This window comes from Idiotropiscis lumnitzeri, chromosome 8 (assembly GCF_059441095.1).
Source record: "Idiotropiscis lumnitzeri isolate Australia: NSW breed Sydney's pygmy pipehorse chromosome 8, RoL_Ilum_1.0, whole genome shotgun sequence".
In the NCBI taxonomy this organism is placed as follows: Eukaryota; Metazoa; Chordata; class Actinopteri; order Syngnathiformes; family Syngnathidae; genus Idiotropiscis; species Idiotropiscis lumnitzeri.
In genome coordinates, this window is record NC_142398.1 from 10968498 (window position 1) to 10987666 (window position 19169).

Genomic DNA, 19169 nt, shown 5'->3' on the forward strand with positions numbered 1-19169 from the left:
CAAAACAGGAAATCAAAATAGCTTGTTCCCAAATGTCACAATTTGTCTTTGTATTCCTCATTTGTGTGCTGATACACCGAACATTAGCAGATTGAATATAACACCAATGTCAGGTTATCTGAGTCACTTTTAATGCTTTTAAATCAAAGTTAAACTCTACGATCTTTCCTCATACCAATGATAAATGTATTTCAGAGCATTTTTTTTTAAATCATGTTCTTCAAAACAAAATGTACGCTCTGTTTGTAATTTTAGTAAGATACTTTTATGTCTTTACTTTGCTTCAAAATGTCTTTAACTCTTGTGTTTGTGAATACTTTTAAATGTTGTACTTTTAATTAATGTGAAGCACATTGAGTTACCTTCTGGATGAAATGCGCTCTCTACACAAAGCTGCTTGGTTTTGCCTTTAAATACCCTTTACTGACATTTTGACTGCCCCCCTCTAGAGAAGAACTGTGAGCAAAGGCGCATAAATTATGAATGAGAAGAATATTTGGTTACCATGTGCATCTCTTCGTGTGTAAATTACCTCTGGATGGTCGACCATCTCGCGTTTCAGACACGGTGGGATGCGTCGACCCCGAAGAGTGTGTGCGAGTGTGCGGTGCCGAGGTGGGCTGCTCCAACATCGCCTTCCCCAAACTTGTCATTGAGCTCATGCCAAGTGGTGAGAACATCCCCAACTTCAGAGGAGCAAGACCTGCACATTTCTTTGAACGTGTTCACTTGTTGGGACAGGTCTGCGTGGGCTCATGATATCGGTGATGATGGCCGCTCTGATGTCATCACTGACCTCCATCTTCAACAGCAGCTCCACTCTATTCACCATGGACATCTGGAAGAAGCACCGGCCGCGAGCCTCCGAGAGAGAGTTGCTACTGGTTGGCAGGTATAAAACTATTTTGAACCTCCAATTGTCCCTATCGGGGAAGCAAAAAAATGTTTGTGCTTTTAATAGTTCACCAGCAAAGTGTGCATTTATTACATCACTTCCACATGGTGTGAAAACCAGGACTTGTTCAAATATTTATTTTTTATTTTTATTTTTTCAATCTGATAACCTATTATAGATCCAATCAGACTAACACAGCATTTTTAGTCATGGTGGCCCTGATAAATTGGCTCACCTAATCTCTCCACTGTGCTCGTGGCTCAGGATCGTGACGGTGATCTTAGTGGTGGTGAGTGTGGTGTGGATCCCCATTCTGCAGTCCGCAAACAGTGGCCAGCTGTATGTATACATTCAGTCGGTGACCAGCTACCTGGCACCGCCTGTCACGGCTGTCTTCACCCTGGCTGTCTTCTGGAAGCGAACCAACGAGCAGGTGACACTAACTGATGCCTCTGACCTGGTGATTCACAACAAATGTGCCAAGATATCATTAGGTGGACTCTGGGAAAATTCACTTAATTGTTCCCAAAATTATTGATTTACAATAAATATAGACTCTCGGATCTCAATATGATGGTGATAATAATATAATATAATATAATATAATATAATATAATATAATATAATATAATATAATATAATATAATATAATATAATATAATATAATATAATATAATATAATATAATATAATATAATATAATATAATATGACATATAACCTGACTCAACATTGATTTTCTTTTTTTTTTACAAAACATATGCAAGGAACAATTAATTCTTTGTAAAAATCTGGCTAATGTTGACAGTTTCACGACATTTTTGTATAAATTGCCTTCAAAAAAGTGAATCGTAAAGCATACACATGGGGTGGGCATTCAGAAGGTGCCGATTCAAATTCGCCTTTTGTGCATATTTTATGTGGCCATTAATTTTAAAACCTAATGAGAACTTTAAAGACACAAAATAAAGACAAATAGCAGACGCTGGTGTGAAGCGCCAAGGAACACACACGATTGCATAATGTGCTTTTATATGGTAACCATATCAAAGTTGATTGCAAACTTAATCTCGATCTAAACCGGACTTCTTTGCGTAGCATTCTGGAGTGTTCCCTTCCTGTACTTCTATTAGCCTCATATGGGATACAGCCGAGCGCCAACATTCCTCAATCATCTGTGTGTGCGTGTCTGTAACCTCAAGCATATTGTTTTCATTCCTGGTGTCGGAATAGTCAAGGGCTAATTTAATGCAGTCTCCCATGCAAACAAATGAAAGTGAGTGTTCACGTCTGATAACAGATTCAGAGTGCAAGAGGAATTTTATTGCTTTGAGATAAAAAAAAAAAAAGATTGTCGGGTGCTACAGGAAAGATAAAAGAACTGTAGTACACATTGAGAAGTTCACTGTACACGCTACTTGTAAAGACCGGCCCCAACTTGGGCTCGAGAGTCAGTCGATGTTTTTCTAAAGTAACTTGAGGGTGTGTCGTCTTTTTTTTTTTTTTTTTTTTTGCTGACAGACTGATTTCCTTTTTTTCTCCTTGACTCCTCATGTTAGTCTGTTCCTCTCAATCACAAAAGCAGGCCTCAAGTTAAAAAGTCACAGAATGCCTATATGCGTCCAACTATTTACAACATTTAGCTCCATTCATATCATGCTCAATTTCAAACTGAGCCCATATCTCTGGTACATGAAACAGACACGTTTTTTGGGGCTTTAGCCACTGGCTGCAAAAGGTCACATGCGAGCAAATAAGCAGTGTCACATGCTGCGATGTTGTGCAGCCGACTCGGTAAAGAGCAAACAAGACCTGCCAATTGTTTGCATAATGTTTTATGTATGGGAATGACAACTCAACTTAAATCACAAAAAACAACTTCAGTTGAAACAAAGTACTGTACTGAAGCATAAGAGGATACACACACAGTATGTATATCTTCGTGTAAGGAAGGATATTCATATTCTGACGTTAAAATGAGATTGTTTTAAGATAAAATATTGTCCTTTTGCCTGAGTTTCCCTTACTACATTGATTTGAATATTTTCAGCTTTTGTATCAGACCTCGTAACTAGGGCTGAATGAGTTTAGGAATAAATTGCATTGCGATTTTTAGAACAGATATTGCGATTTTCATTTAATTTGCGATTTTCTTCACAAAGTGCAGTGACCTTTACAAACATGACCGAAATTGCCATTATCCCATTACAAACAAGAAAAGCTTTTACTGTAATAATGCAGGCACACTGAAGAGGTTTTGTTAGGAAACAGCAGGTTTTTAAAATCTACTTGCTGTGCATGTGTAATGCATTTTTTAAACCCCAAAATGTTTTACATTCTGTACTAACGCACATTTTCTTTGTACATAAATGTCTAATTTTATGTCAATAAAATCATTATCCTTTAGCAAAGCTGAATTGATTAAAATATATAATTTTGAGACCTATTATTGTGTAGATCTCAAAACTCAGTATTATCAATGAGATTATACATATTTAATTTAGTTTGACGTTGAACCTCTTTCCCATGATGACGTCATCCGTTTCCCGTGTTCCGGTCTGAGAGCGTCTGCTAAATTGCTAATGTCGCCGTCGTCTTATTTTATGTCTAAATATGTATTGATTAAAATATTACTGGCTCTACGCCCTAACGCGGTTCTAGCCAGACGTCTGTCAAAAGTCGATTGTACACCTAAGCACTTGTTTTGGATCTTTCCCGACTCTGTACTTCACTTTAGCGATCCGCACGCTTAGCTACTCCTCCTTCGCTTGCTGCTGCGCACGGACTGGCATATAGTACAAATAAAGTCCGTACTGTTGCGGCGCAAGATTTCTTGGCGCTTCGCTTTCAAGCTGTGGCGCAATAGATGACTTCCGGGACTATGGGTGACCACTCAATGCCCCCCCCCCTCTCAGAATCGCATTATCTGAGGTCGCGATTTCGGTCCCAAAATGAAAAATCATTCATCCCTACTCGTAAAGTTGTATTGGTGTGACTCGAATTTTTGTCTGAGTGGCCACCTGACGTGCGCGTGTAACTATTGAACCTCACCATACAACATTCCCCGTTCAGTTTAAAAAGTGCAAATGTTTTTTTTCAGTCAAACAGGTGCTGTTGTTAACGTTTGTTTTCTTGGCAGCGTAACTGATTCAAACCACGCCGATGGCATTCTTGCAGATTTAAGACAGTGAAGTGACTGGTGTCACTGCATGTGCGAAAATGTCCATGAGAAGTTGAACCACAGTGACAGGAGTTGCAGGGTGACAAAGTAGGATCGCTGTTTGTGTAAACACCCACACACTTTACGTGTGACCTACTACTGCTCATCGCACACTGCCCAATTTGTTGAAATGTCTTTGCACTGTGCATTTGTTTGCTCTGCACATCACGGCGCATATAATTTTGCAACTGGACATTTGAAGTAAAACAATTTGTAATTTTTCATGACATTCTTTGGTAAAAAAAAACATGTACATTTCTCAATTCACAGAAAATAAGTTCGAACCAAGCAATGCGTGACGTCAAGACATCAGTGTACCTCACCAGACCTCAGTTCAGCAAGCAAATGATTATTGAGCTCTTTATTTTTTTTACTTGGCTTTTTGTGAAAAATTATTGAAAAGGACTAGCCTCATCTAAGCGTGTACCTATCCAGTATCAAATATATAGCATATAATTTCAAAGAGGCGGCACGGTGGGCCGACTGGTTAGCTCGATGGCCTCACAGTGCAGAGCTCGTGGGTTCGATTCCGGCCCCGGCCTTCCTGCGTGAAATTTGCATGTTCTCCCCGTGCATGCCTGGGTTTTCTCAGGGTACTCCGGTTTCCTCCTACATTCCAAAAAACATGCATAGCAGGTTGATTGAACACTCTAAATTGGCCCTAGGTATGATTGTGAGCGCGCAGGGTTGTTTGTCTTTGTGTGCCTTGGCTGGCAACCATTTCAGGATGTACACAGATGACAGCTGGGATAGGCTCCAGCACCTCCTTGTGAGGTGAAGCGGTTTAGAAAATGGATGGATGGATAATTTCACAGATTTTTTATTTGACTTCAGCTTTAAAGACATGCATCCATTTTCTGTAGCACTTGTCCTCATTAAGGTCATGTACGCTCCGATGGCAGCTGAGCAAAGCCACTACTGGCTGATCTAACCATATCCAATTTTTGGCACATGTGGGTCAGAATCTGCTGCCAATGTATTGCAATTACAGTATAATAAGATGAAAAAAGGAATGGCTCCTGAATCTGTCTGTGTTTGTGTTGTCAGGGTGCATTCTGGGGCCTTATGGTGGGTTTGGTGGTGGGCGTGTGCAGGATGGTGCTGGAGTTTGCCTTCCCCCCTGCCAGGTGCGGCGTGGTGGATTTAGCGCCAGCGATTCTGCGCCGCGTCCACTACCTCCACTTCGCCATCTTGCTCTGCGGGCTCACGGCCATCGTGGTCATTGTGGTGTCGCTGCTTACACCGCCGCCGGGCCACGAGCAGGTACACACAACACGCACTGAGAAGTGAAGACACATTTGATGTGACCGACTGCCAGCTGTGCAACTCCGTCGTATGGTTGGATCAACAATAATGTATGCACGCTGCCTCACAGTACAGTAGAACATTTGCTGCACACCCGACAATTACACACTCAACTCTTCATCTTTTGTCACCTCATGAATGCCTGCAATCTGCTGACTTGACTCTGTCCAGCATGTGAACTTGAATCACCAAATGATTCTTCCTTAACGCTGACGCTGCTTGCTCCTAACAGGTTTTGAATGTGATACATTTCTAAAACAGCTCTGTTCCAAACTGCTGCAACCACTGAATTAAATAGTGTAACTCAGGTGTGGGAAAACTCCGGCCCGGGGGCCACATACGGCCCGTTAAACGTTTTAATCCGGCCCGCCGAATTTGAAAAAAATTAAATGGATAAACCTTGTTAATGTTTTATTTTCTAAATACTGTGGTTTTTCAAAGACATATATATTGTTGTAATTGTTTTGTTCACTTTCATTTAAAATTAAATGTTTTTTTTTTCTCCGATGAGGTGAGTTGACCCAAACACTCCATCCATCTGCTCCTGGTCCGGCCCCTCTGTCAAATTTTAGAACCCACAGTGGCCTGCCAATCAAAAAGTTTGCCCACCGCTGGTGTAAATTATTTTACAATATTGCCATTTCTAATGTGATTCAGCAAAAGTCCTGAGTCTGTATCTTCTATTTGCTTCTACTGTCTTAGCCGGAGCAACAAGTGAGAACGTATTCACAATCATTTTTATTCATGAAGCAGCTCCCAACTCACTTGGCCACAGCAAATACATTCTTTCAGTCACTCGTCAAAAAGTTGTTGACCAGGCTTGAAAGCCGGAATGCAATTCTCCTGGTAATCTCCGGTTTAGCTCTCAGTCTGTGCACTAAAGCAACATGTAGAGGGAGAAATCGGACCCTGAAATAACACGGTAGCATGGTGACCCCCAAATGTTTTTTAGTGGTGTATAATTTCAGTGGAACAGCCACGATGCCTCTTGTGTCGTGTACGTGGTAATACGATTCAGAGTTGTGTGCAGGATTACTTTGCGGCATGCTAACGGTACATAATCCTCATTCATAGTAACGGTGGCTTGTAAATACATATTTAGACTATTTAAAGCAGTTTTCATATGCCGACAGAACATGTCTGACACTCCTCTGTCAAAATGCACAATGGACAAGAAACTGGAGCACACCTAACAACCAGTTGTTACATTCTGGTTTGCATCACACTTTTGTGGTGGTCGCTTCCATGTCATATTAATGCTGAGCACGGCTTTCGTTACCATGACGACCAGGGACGGAGCTAGCATATTTAAGGAAGTTTATTTAGTGACTTTTCCGACCCTCTTGCGATTTTTTTTTTGAGTGATGTAAGGACCGATCTCGCATTTTTATTGTACACAGTTTCCTCGCAGGCATTTTTTTATTTTTTTTTCAGAAATACTGTGAATCTCCTTGTTGTTGTTGCATACGTTCCAACTGTAGTCGGGGGGCATGGATAAAGAAACAATTATTCCTTATTGTAACTTCAGTGATCTTTTCATGGTTTCTTAAGATTTTTAAGTATTGCCCCTCGATAATGATGAAATGATGAAACATCACCACCCTCTTAAAATAATGGCCCATGTCACCTTTTGACCCAAAAAATAAATACATCTTGCCTTAAACAATTCTATGAGATGCTGCTAAAATTGGCCACATCCTTAGTTAAACAAATCGTTCAATTCTATTCAATTATTATTAAAGACAAGTACAATCAGGATTTGATTCAGTTTTATAATTTTCTGAAAAAGATTTAAAAAAATGACTGGCCATTATGGAAAGTCGATGATATGCAGGATAAGCTTTCTGAAATCAGCTTTATTTTTAATACATATAGAAAAAAAACATTAATTACATAAGTACGGTCCTTATTACTTGTATTTGATTAAACCCAAACTTTTTTTTTTTACTTAAAAAAATATTTGGGGAAAATTTGTGTGCCATGTTTTTCTATTAAAAATATTGAAATTTCATCTCAGTCACAATAAATTGTGTTTTCACGCATAGAGAAGATGCTGGTTCTAGAAAAAGTAGGTCACATTTACAACTTTGGAACAATAACGTCTTTGTGTATAATGCAATCCTGACTGATTGTGCTTTGAATTCATGGACACAAAAATATTGTCTGTATGCATGTTTTCCTTTGCTATTGACATTGCTTGTTCGTGTTTACGTTGGAACAAATCCAATGGAAACAATTTCCTGCATCGTTGCCCACTTCACACACAAAAGTATGAATAAGTGTTTACATTACAAGTATTATTAAATATTTCCCTTCTTTGATCTGCAGTTGAGGAACCTGACGTGGTGGACTCTGACCGAGGAGTCTCCTAGAGAAATCCCTCTCCAGAAAATGTCCTCTGTCAGTCACCGTAGTTCTCAAGGTGGGCACCAAATCTTGAAGTGCGGTGCAATATTTTCGTTGCGTTTTTACAGAAACGTGCACCCGTCAATGTGGAGTTAACATTTTTCACTGGCAACCTCATTTGAACGTACTTGTAAGCTAAATGCTTGAAATGTAGCATTTTTCCAATAATGCAAGTTAAAAAAAAAAGTTTTTTAGTAGCATTTGGCCCATTTTAAGACATTCGAAAAATAAACATTGCTAGGTTGTATTTTTTATGGTTTTATTATTATGTTTGAAGTGCAGTGTTTTTTTTCTCATAATGGCAAGAGGTATGTGCATTGAGCAACTTCCTGTTGTGCGTATTTATGCGTGTGTGTGCAGACTCTGAGTCAGCACGTCAGATGACTTGCTGTCACGGCCTCCGATTGTGCATCGCAGAGATCCGGCGCTTGCAGGAGACTCCCAGAGTTCCGAGCGTCCGAGAGAGCGCCTTCTGGTCGAGGTTCTGCTGCGCAAACGCCCTCCTGTTGGTCAGCGTGAACATTTTTCTCTATGCATACTTTGCCTGAGCTTCAGCACGCATGCACATCCTGCCTCACCCGATCTTGCTGAGGACCAGGCAATATTTTCAACAGGAACCACAAACTCTGCTGCTTCCTCCTGTCAGTAAGGGGGAAGGTTTTTTTTTGTTCAAGTAATTCTTATCAAGAGAGAGAAATGGGTGGGATTTCGAGTGCCTTCAAATATTAAATCCTAAAGAAAATGTGTCAGACCGAGATAGATACCGCAAATAAACCCAAAATGTTAAGAGAACCTTTTTATTGGTGAACTGAGTCGACCTTCTCCAAATCTTTGAATGCACGTCCAACTGTTCAGTGTTTCAGACCTTTTTGCTCAATTTGCTCAAAAAAGGAGCTTCATGTCATAATTCACAACAGGTGTTTGTTCCATCAACGGACGGATGCGTTTTCTAGCTCACTTCTAAACATTCCTCTTTAATTAAACTTGCGGTTTACATTTTGCTATCATAAAACCAAGACAACACCTAACGAGTGATCAACAGTACCAAAGATGTTCGCAAAGGGAAGTGGCCACTGGCTGCAGCGCTTGGAGTTTCATCAGGAAGTTGCAACAGAAATACTGGCGGACTGGAAGAATCACAAAAAGGCAAAAAAGTGGACATCCTTGCTTCTGAAGTTGTGGAAAAAGTGCAAAAATATTCCAAAGTTTACAGAAGATTAAATTCCGTTCACCTGTAAAGGTTATAGTGCATTTTCAGTACTTTTTTGACAACCCAAACCTTTCTTTTCTGTAACTTTTGTTTGTTTTAAAACCATGTCTTTTTTGTGTTAATCAGTAAATAGGAAGGTAATCTTATAAAAATGCCTTCTTTGACAGTGTCAACGTTTGAAAAATACATTCAATGTGTGATCGATTTTAGCATCTTCAAAGAATTGTAATATTTTGAAAACTTAATTTTCTGAATTTGTTAGATTTTTTTGGGGGATGTTTTTGTCACATGATTGATTGATGAGTTGTGAGTGTTCCTTCCTGAGTGTTTTGATTTGTCTTTTTGTAACTATAAAAAACATCTTAGCTCTGTTTACATTGTAAGAAACATTATTAAAATTTGTGCAAATTTGAATTGGTCCGTCTGTTTTTTGGGCTGCACGGTGGACTTGCGATGAACAAATCCAACTGTCTCACGGTTGTGAGCTTCAGCATTCCATTCTCTGGATTCCTGACCTCCAGCTTTTGCGCCTCCTCCCAAAAACATGCATGTTATGTTCATTGAAGACTCAAAATAGTCTAAAATTGTGAATGCGTGTGAAAGTTTGTTTGTCTAAGTGTGCCCTCCAATTGGCTGGCGACCAGTCCAGGGTGTGCACTGCCTCTCACCCAAAGTCAGCTGGGATTGGTCACCTGCGACCTTGATAAGGACACGCACTACAGAAAAAGGAGGGACAGTCTCAGTTTTAACATATAAAAAAACGTAGCAACTCTTCATTTTAAGTCTCAGAATGGCAGTAGTAAAATGCAATTATTTATTCAGATTTCTAGTACAAGCTTGATAAAAGGGTTGCAGGACAAAAAACACGGAGTGCCACGTACAGGATAGTTACCGAAATATATATTATTTAAACTCCTAACATAGAATATACCTCTGTGACTTAGTCATCATAATAGACCATTTAAAAAGTTAAAGCATGTGCAAATATTGAGAGTTTTTGCCTGACAACTGCAATTGCATGAACATGATTAAAGCTTCTGAAAAGTGTGATTCCTTCCATCAAGTGTACAAAATTCAAATGCTGAATTTTGATTGGCTCTTGAAGCCAAATATAAAAATCAGAAAGGGAATTAGAAGATTCAATCGGATAAATTCCATTTTTCAGTGGACCCTCCAAATTTTGAACAAAATCTTTTCACATAGTAAAACAGAGAAGTGCAAGTGTTAAAATAATAGGTAAACTATAAAACACTAACCTGTAATTTTGCAAAACAAAAAACAAAGGAATAGGTACACACAGCTGTTGTGATTTGGTGAATTTCCAAATTGTACAACAGTGGGTTTGTACGACCTTCGAGGTTCTACTGTATTGTTTGACTTCTTGCCAGGCCATGATTCAGCGGCAGTGAGGCAGCTCAGAGGGGAGTGTTTGACATGATATGTTGTAGTCAGTGGTAAAGCGGCTGGACGTACTGCGGCGGAAAGACCCCAACCCGCCCGCGGCAGCGGCCACTCCAGCACCGCGACCCGGTGCAGTCCAGCAGGTCAATAAGGTCACCGCGCAGGAAGTGCAGGTGGGCGGAGTGTGGCGGTGCGTAGTCGCACAAGGCATGGGCCAGGCGGGGTTTCTGCATACAAAAAAAAAAACAGGTGGTGTATGGATCTGTTCATGAAGGTTTGATCTTGCCCATCATGTTCAAAGTTACTGTTATAAACTCCCCCAAAAAAATATTTAAAAAAAAATCACTTGCAATTTAAATAATAATTTGAAATGAATTCATATCAAGTTACTATTGAGTGCTCCGGGTAAACTAAGTAATAAATATATAAGATGTAAGAAATACAAATAAAGTCAAAATAAATAAATAAATAAAAAGGAAACACATAAAATATGATATATATATATAGATAGATATATATATATATATAGAGAGAGAGAGAGACGTACCCCTAAAACCTGTTCCAGTAGCTGCACAGAGGATGACTCTCTCAGTGGGTGAGGGCCGTGCAGGCGTGCGGAAGGGAGGGACTCCAGAGAGGTGCTCTTGTACGGGTTTGGGTAAGGGTTACGGCCAGCATGGGAGACACGGGGGGACACGTCTGAGGGGGGATCTCGGAGGCAGACCACCTTCTCCACGGCAATGCTGTGAGTCCTGTAGAAGTCCACCAGCCGATTAAGGGAGCTGAAGGACTCGTCCCAGATGCAGTACTGACCGCCCCCCTCCAGCACTCGGAAATGCTCGACTCTGTCGCCATAGCTGCCGGAGAAAAATGTGGGAGGACTGAAAGCATGTTGTCTTCAAGTCAGTCAGTCTTCTTCAAACACGTTTTCAACTGACACTATAGTTTTTCAGATGGGAGGAGTGTAAGCAATGACAAATCTTTTTTCTGTACAATTTTTACCCAGAATGACCGTTCAAACAGTTACTAACACGATCTCTCTTTGTCTCTCTCTCTCTCTCTCTCTCTATATATATATATATATATATATATATATATATATATATATATATATATATATATATATATATGTATATATATATATATATAACTGCATGAACTACAAGCATTGCATTGTGAATTTTCAACAGCATTTTAAAAAAAAAAAAAGAAAACATCATTGGTGCTGAAATATCGCCCTCTCTTGACTATTCTCAGTACTGGCAGCGTGGTGGCATGAATGTGCGAATATAAATAAAGCACGTGACCTCTCACAGGCCAGGCAGATGTTATGCCTTGCAACATCCATATGTGCACATCATGTACTTTTACATGTGCGCCTCTGTCACATGTGTCAATTGCATAACATACCTGCATTTAATTAATGTAACGCTCTTATGTAACCGCCTTGATTATTGAACACATTTCATGATTAAATGGCCCCGCCGTCACTTTTGGTGACCCAAATTGTAACTACGCATGCACTGGCTGTCCATGAGGATGTGATATTTTTAGTCAAAATGGGTTCTTGCCGAACATATTTAGATGTGCGCTGAGCCTGACATACGCACGCTCACAGACACGTGGATGCAGCAAGTTGCTAATGTGCTCAGTGGCATGGAAAACAAACAGAAAAAAAGCACATTCACAAGTGCCTCTGTGTTTATGCAACACTTGCATCTTTATAGCTACAATTTAAAATATAGAGGCTGTAACAATACGGTAATAACATAGTAATAACACAGTGGGGCATTTGGTACATAGGCCTTGAATAGGGAGTTAATTGACTTTATCTAGTTCTTAATACCACCACTATAATGTCGCAATTATAGAATCATCAATTCCAAATAAATATTAATGCATGCTCATTGAAATTAGCTGTAATAAATTTGCTCTGAGTAACCAATCGGAAACTAAAAAATGCTGGCATCATACGAGGACGAATTGGAAACTTAATTGGCTAAAGAAACAGTCCCACTGCATTCCGCGGGTAATCGATGGCACACCCACCCCACATAGGAAAGAACTTAGTCTAAAATAAGATCCTCAACTCACTTCAAATTGTTTCTTTGCCACCTAGATGTCACCAGATGCCATAGGTATTTTTCAAGCAATTAACTGAGAACATTATAAAACATATCAGCAAAGCAAATCGGCAAAATTGTGAATGCCTTTACAGACAGCCTTGCTAGCCATGCCCTCACACTACTGGTTATAATACAGTAATAACAGATGACGGTCAGCTGAGGTACCACGGCACTCACCTAACGGAGACGGAGAACTCTCCGGGAGCTGACTCACTCTCCCTCACCACAAACATGCCGTTGTCCCGCCAATGCAGACGCCGCTCCGCCTCCAATCTTGACACCCGGCCCGCGAACCACCTGCACATACCAGCGCCAAGGCAGAAAAGAAAAAGATGATTCGCTCATGTACTAATCCAGTCAGATTTGATGGAACACAATATCCGATACGAATACAAAATATTCAGAGCTTCTAATATTTTGCTCTTTATGTATCATGGAAACAAAATTATTTGGAACTCTTCTTACTATCATCCAGTGCGTGATTTTTGATACCACTTTTGTATTGAATGTCATTGGCTTGTGCAGGTGTATCTACTATGAATACTGCTACTACTACTAAGGGAAATTAAAACACTAGAGTATTATTACTAATGACAAAAGATTGTTATGTAATCAGTAGTATTAACAACAACAATACAACTAAAGTAGTAATTCTTTCCTAAAAACAAAACATTGAGAGCAATAAAAACAGAGTGACAGTACTGCTATTAATACAAAGATTATCAATACTAAGATTAGCGTTATGCAACTAATAATTAGGAAAATATATAACAAGGCGGGGAGGGGGCATCCGGGGCTCAGCCCAGGGGGAGAGGTAAATAAGCGTGCACAGTGTGTACCGAATTTTTTTCATAGGCCATAATATTCAGGGGTAATTAGAAAGCATCCTGGGCTCTAGCCATTGGGAAACGGTAACAACACCACTATTACCACTGCTATTACAACCAATAACAATAATAATAATAATAATAATAATTAATTGCAAAATACTGCTGCTAATAATAAAAATATCGAATAAATTGTGGACAATTTAAATTCAACTATTGATAAATACTCAAATCCACACAATGATTATAAAAGTAGCAATACAAATTTCAGTAAGTAACGAGAAATTACGAGTACTCCGTAGCGAAAAAAAAAGTAAAAGAATTGATCATACGATTTGGGAAAAATCTTAATACTATTCTAATAATATAATTTAAAAAAAACAATACATTGAGGACTTCAGATGTTTGCGTCGACCTGTCGAGCATAACATTATATACTGTTTTCGAGAAATTGTACCTTTACTCTACAGTTGTACTGCCTCACAGTTAAGGCATGTGGGCATTTTGACTTTAGGGTACCAAACGTGGTTCCAGGGAATCACAAGAGTGACTTGAAAATGTTTCTTACGGATGAGGAAGAAGAGAAATGTAGTTCTCCGGCACATAGCCCCTTTTGCCTTCGATCTCTGCTGTGAACCAGCAAGAATCCTCCTCCATTTCGGTCACCTATGTACAATACACATGCATCATTATTGCTCAACGGCATGCACATTGAACGCATAAAAATGTACCTTAACTACGTCCCCCTTCTGGAAGCTGAGTTCATCTGCTTCGGATGCGACGAAGGAGAAAAGTGCCACAGCCTCCATGCTTTGGAGTCAGGAGAGGAGAGACGAGCCACCAGCAGCACGCTTCACTTCATCAATGAGGAGAGATGACAGCAGTGAGAGACCAGCGCGTGGAATGGGCTCTGCTACGCAGAAGATAAGCAGTGAGTATGTGTGTGTTGCCACTCATTAGTTAATGAGGAGAGGTTTTCTACCCGTGTGTCCCTCTGTTCCTCCATGTGACTGAGTTTTGTGTGTGTGTGTGTGTGTGTGTGTGAACACGTGAACAGAGCGACTGCCTCCTGTGGCTCGAGCTCATGTCCACATACATCACACACTGCAGGCAGTGAGGCTTAAAATAAGATACAGAATCAAAATGAAGTTTACAAACAAGTAATAATGCAGTCAAATACAAGCCAGGTAACATCAAATCAAATACATATTGAATAAGGGTCGTTTTCATGTCATTTGATCAAAAGACAGCAATCAAATTTGGCTTTCATTATTTATTTGTTTATTTTCTTTATGCCGCTTCGTAAACCACCAAATGTAATATAACGTGCGGCCAATTTCTAGTTTGCATTCTTGACTTGCCACACATCTCTACTTCAGTTTGGCATGATAATCATCGCAGACTAGCAGCATATGTCATGATTTTTTTTTTTATATGGACCCTCATAGTAGAAATACAAGTAGTGTATGGGGCTTGTTGACATCTGACTACTCAGGCTGACTAAACGAATATTATATATTCCAAAGACTTTACTTTGTAATACATACATTATGTAACACTGATGTCGTCAGGAATTTATTTACGCCAGAAAAGGGTTGACTTGCTTGCACATTAATGGCAAAAAAAGACAAAAACAAACATGAATATTCAACAGTACCAAAAATATTTTAGACTCCCGTTTGATATTTAACGTGATATTAAAAAAAAAAACAAATCCTTATTGCTTTGGCTTTTTATGACTCGCTGTGAGCCAAAATGTACAAAATTGACATTCATCCACTTAAAAAGCCAAAATGGGATTTACGTTGAAATTTCAGGGTGAACTTAAAATGCACAATGACCTTTCCAGGTGTACCGGGACTTCATTTGACATTTATTTTTGAATTTCCAGTTATCCAATGTTTCATTACTTTTAGAGGACTTGCTGTTCTCTGACAAGGAGTTGAATAGCAAACTTCTTTTTTGGGGGTGACGAATCACACATATATATTTAAATACAATATGTACCAAATGTTGGAAACATGGTTGTATCTTAACGTGCGTATTGCCATGCATGCACTACACTGCCAAACTGCGCACAGCAGATATTTATTTTTATTTACCGTTATTATTTTTAATATTTTTTTTTTACATTCTATTTCAAGTTGATTTTTGGAAATTGAATACTCAGTTTTGAAATAATTGAATAATCGTGACTATTCATCATGATTTCAATACCAATCAAAAAGAATGAAGACTATATTTTTTCCATCATGATCAACACCGCTCCTATTTACAATGTTGCAGTTACAAAGACATTGGCGAGAGGTCTTCCGCGGCACTTTCATGCCTTTCTCGGACTATTCTAGTCTCATGAGACTCTAAACTCAGTAGCCACTTCCTTCTGAGAACATCTTGTTTGAAGCCTCATACTGCTGATCAATTTTCAGGTGTCGTCTTTATCTTATGATGTCCAAATGTGAACAGCCGAATGAAGTGGACTGGTAATGTATTGATGCATTCAAAAGCTCAGATAAAGTTCGGTTATACAGCATTTTAGGTTCATCCTGAAATTTCCCCCCAAAACCCGTTCTCTTGAACTTTTTGCGAGCAGTGTAAACGTGAGTCAGTAACAGTCCACAATGACTTCTTGACCACCTTCCTTGCTGGCGTCCTCCAGAGTGACTCCCGCGCTCAGAATGTCCTTTAGCAGAGACTGGAAGGAGTTTTGAACATGATCGCTGCTCTGGCTCAGAAGAACCCGCCACTCATCTAAGGCCAGTGACGACAACACCTCACATACGTTTATGCGCTGCAGCTCGTCTCCTTCGTTGTTCAGCATTTTCCTAATCTCCATCCCCCAGCCAAATTCAGGCAGTTCGCAGGAAACGGCGGTCGTCATTTCACCCGCCCGGTAGATTGTTTCTCTGATTCTTATGAGGAGTTCACAAGCCTTCAGCGCGACGGGTCGGTCGCAGTCCACAAGGCTGCTCAGCAACGCCGAGAAGACGCCTTGATCCACGAAAGAACTCAACGTTGAAACTAAAGCGGCATTCTCGGCCCGCGCCTGTCCATTAGTGTATGTGTTAAATGTTGCGTAAGGGTGATTCTCTGCACCGGGGCGTCTCCTGTGGTCCGAAAAGGCGGCGTCCAGCAAAAGCTCAGTCAACTCCAACGTGTTCATCTTCACCTCCCAGTCTAAATCCAAGCTGCCACGAGAGAGGACGACGCGCACCGACTCCAAGAGAAGCGAAGGGAGCGATGAAGGAGTGGAGGAGCAAGAGGAGAACCAGGCCGTGAAGTAGTGGACAACGGCCCGTCTGGCAAAACCCTCCGAGTCGTCACGGAGAATGTCCAATAGACGGCTCACTGTGTCAGTCTGGAAATAGAAGACGATCAAAACTACTCAAGAATACTTGTTATTGTTCATACCAAGTAGTAGTAAACATTTATTTTCTAAAACACAAATAGAAAAAAATGCTAAAATAAAAACAAAAATGTTTTAAAAAAAAAAATAAATGAAAAACAACTAACTGAAACTACAGCTTGTGTTTATAAAACTAGAGCAAAAATGTCCTTTGTTTTCATCTATTTCAATCAAAATCATACATGAATTTTCGGGGTTCACTTTAAATTAGTATGCTGTAAGTCAGAAGAACTACGGTCAAACGGTCTTTTGAGAATTGTAGTTTACTTTATGACAGAATCCTAAGTGATTTTTTTTTTTAGCACTACACACGTACTCCAATTATTACAAAAAATAAAACTACAATACTAAAACTAATAAAAACTAAACTGAAAAAATAAAAACTAATATAAACTAACAAACATGCTTTCATATCTCATTTAAATTAACTGACTTCAAAATACAAAAGCCCAAACCAAATATCATGAAATACCTAAAACTGTTCAGACATCTCTAAATTTGCCAACCTGTTCCTGAGGCGACTCAGTTCCCTGCTGCCAGCTGGGCTCGAAACCCTGCGCCAGTGCTGAGATGGCGCTGGCTCTCACATAGCTCTCGGGATCCTGCAGCGCCTCCCGGAGAAGCAGGGCTGTACAGCGCTCGCTCAGCAAAGCCGTGTCAGTCGATTTCAGGGATGGGACGCAGTGGAGCTGGCCCAAAAACTCGATGGTGGAGTCCCTCACCTCCCAACGCGGATCGCATGCACGCTTCGTCACTGCCGTTAGGAGATCTAAATACAACGTTTTCAATCTTTTTAAGTCATTCAGTCTGCTATTTTGCAGCTTTTTTTAATGTAAAAAGTTTGAGAAGCACTGATAAAATATATAAAATAAAGACAAGCAGCTGAGTATGGTTGCTGACCACGACCTTTGCCGAGTTGCTGTGGAATGGCTGAGAGGTTCGTCCAAACACTCATCCACTGTATTAACGCCTTGTATGACTTTTGCAGTACCTAAGAACACACAAACAGAATTTAATTCAAACTTTTGAACACTTTCTGGGATACTTTTAGCTCATAAACTGACTATCTCTGTCAATAAAATATAAATACTTACAGTAGGGTCTGAATCGGGGTTACTCATATAATGCACCAGGACTTCAGAGACCTCGTTCATTGTGCTGTCAGCCCCTGAAACACAAACATCAGCACATATTTCATTCTGTACATCTGACGAGATCCAACTTAATCGGTCCGAATTTGAGGATCACTCCCCCACTAGTGGGGTACGCTGCTTTAGGAGGAGGATTTCTATTTCTTTGGATGGCTGGATCACCTGTGCTGCCGCTGAGTGACGCCAAAGCCTCCAAGGCGGATTTCTGAACTTTGCCACTGCTGACGATACATCGGTAAGCCTCATTCCTGCAGCCATTGAAGGAGGACGAGGAAGAGGCGGAAGTGTCACCACTGCACATTCTCAGCAAAGTAACAACTGAGAGGACAATCACAGCCGGGGGACATGGGAGGAGGTCAGGAGGCTAAAAGAAAGAGAGAGTCATGTTCACGTTAGTTCAATTCTATCCAATATATCTAATCCAATTTCTAAACGCATTCATAAGAACAATTTACAGTCCTCAATGAACCTAACATGCATGGATTTGGAATTTTATTTATTTTATTTTATTTTTTGACAATATCTATGGTTTTTTTTTTAAATTTCATGTCAAGTCAGAACAAATGCTCTGAATGATTGCTCTTTCTATTCTCAACATCCACTTCATCAGGCACACAACCACAACTTTGATGAGCTCAAATACAAAAGTGTAAATACAACAATGACAAGAACAAGTCATCACGGTATATGTCTCACCATGAGTGCCACATGTGGGGCGTTTCTCAGACAGACACAAATCATGGAGATGAACATGCTTTTATTCTTAAGCTGCGACGCCATTGATATGTTGTCGACAGCAGGGGCTGAAAATGTATTCAGACAAGGGTTAGTGTTAGGGAGTGTCTTTGCTGCTGTAACACCTCAAATTTCCCCATTGTGGGACTAATAAAGGACATCTTATCTTATCTTATACGTCCTTTTGTTTCGATGTACAATTCATACCTGTTCCTAGCAAGGGCTGCTCAGTGACAAAGTGAAGCGGCAGCAGGAGGATTCGCACTGCCTGACTTGTGGTGACCGCGTTACTTGATACACATGAACGACCTCGGTGGAGAAACGCAGCCGCGGCGTGGACGAGGTCGGTGGGTTTGTTGATGTTCAACATTGAGGACAAAAGACTGCTGGTGATGTCGTCACAGTCAGGACTGAGGATGAACATGGCAAATTGAGAGAGATTAGGTATATTATGGTTACGAGAGAGAGAAAAAAGAGAGGGGGGGGGCG

General features: G+C 40.2%; 3 protein-coding genes across 7 annotated transcripts in view; 1 reads left to right on the forward strand and 2 right to left on the reverse strand.

Moving 5' to 3' along the window:
* Nucleotides 1-9442, forward strand: slc5a10 (solute carrier family 5 member 10). Its single transcript, XM_088303627.1, has 6 exons — nt 1-670; nt 742-892; nt 1160-1328; nt 5161-5376; nt 7747-7840; nt 8185-9442. The coding sequence occupies exons 1-6, from the start codon at nt 484-486 to the stop codon at nt 8370-8372; spliced, it is 1005 nt and encodes a 334-aa protein (XP_088159753.1). The 5' UTR covers nt 1-483; the 3' UTR covers nt 8373-9442.
* On the reverse strand, nt 8608-15513 carry LOC148332142 (GRB2-related adapter protein-like). 4 transcript variants are annotated; one of them, XM_088303631.1, is made up of 7 exons: nt 14371-15513; nt 14120-14298; nt 13957-14054; nt 12739-12858; nt 10983-11292; nt 10508-10662; nt 8608-9750 (listed from the first exon to the last, which is right to left on the reverse strand). In XM_088303631.1, exons 2-7 carry the CDS (start codon nt 14195-14197, stop codon nt 9723-9725), a joined length of 789 nt encoding a protein of 262 aa, XP_088159757.1. In that variant the 5' UTR covers nt 14198-14298; nt 14371-15513; the 3' UTR covers nt 8608-9722. The 4 variants fall into 4 exon arrangements, with proteins under 4 accessions (XP_088159757.1, XP_088159755.1, XP_088159754.1 ...); XM_088303629.1 differs by having other exon boundaries at nt 8608-8951; nt 9703-9750; nt 14120-15513; XM_088303628.1 differs by having other exon boundaries at nt 14120-15513.
* The window catches only part of brat1 (BRCA1 associated ATM activator 1), a 7545-nt gene continuing 3889 nt past the window's right edge, over nt 15514-19169 (reverse strand). Inside the window, exons 6-12 of one of the 2 annotated variants that reach the window (XM_088303623.1) lie at nt 18888-19090; nt 18642-18748; nt 18108-18309; nt 17889-17962; nt 17695-17785; nt 17301-17563; nt 15514-16746 (exon numbers count right to left, since the gene is read on the reverse strand). In XM_088303623.1, the coding sequence (XP_088159749.1) occupies nt 15994-16746; nt 17301-17563; nt 17695-17785; nt 17889-17962; nt 18108-18309; nt 18642-18748; nt 18888-19090 (1693 nt within the window). In that variant the 3' untranslated portion in view covers nt 15514-15993. The remainder of the gene's footprint in view (nt 16747-17300; nt 17564-17694; nt 17786-17888; nt 17963-18107; nt 18310-18641; nt 18749-18887; nt 19091-19169) is intronic. The other variant, XM_088303624.1, reaches the window with a different exon arrangement.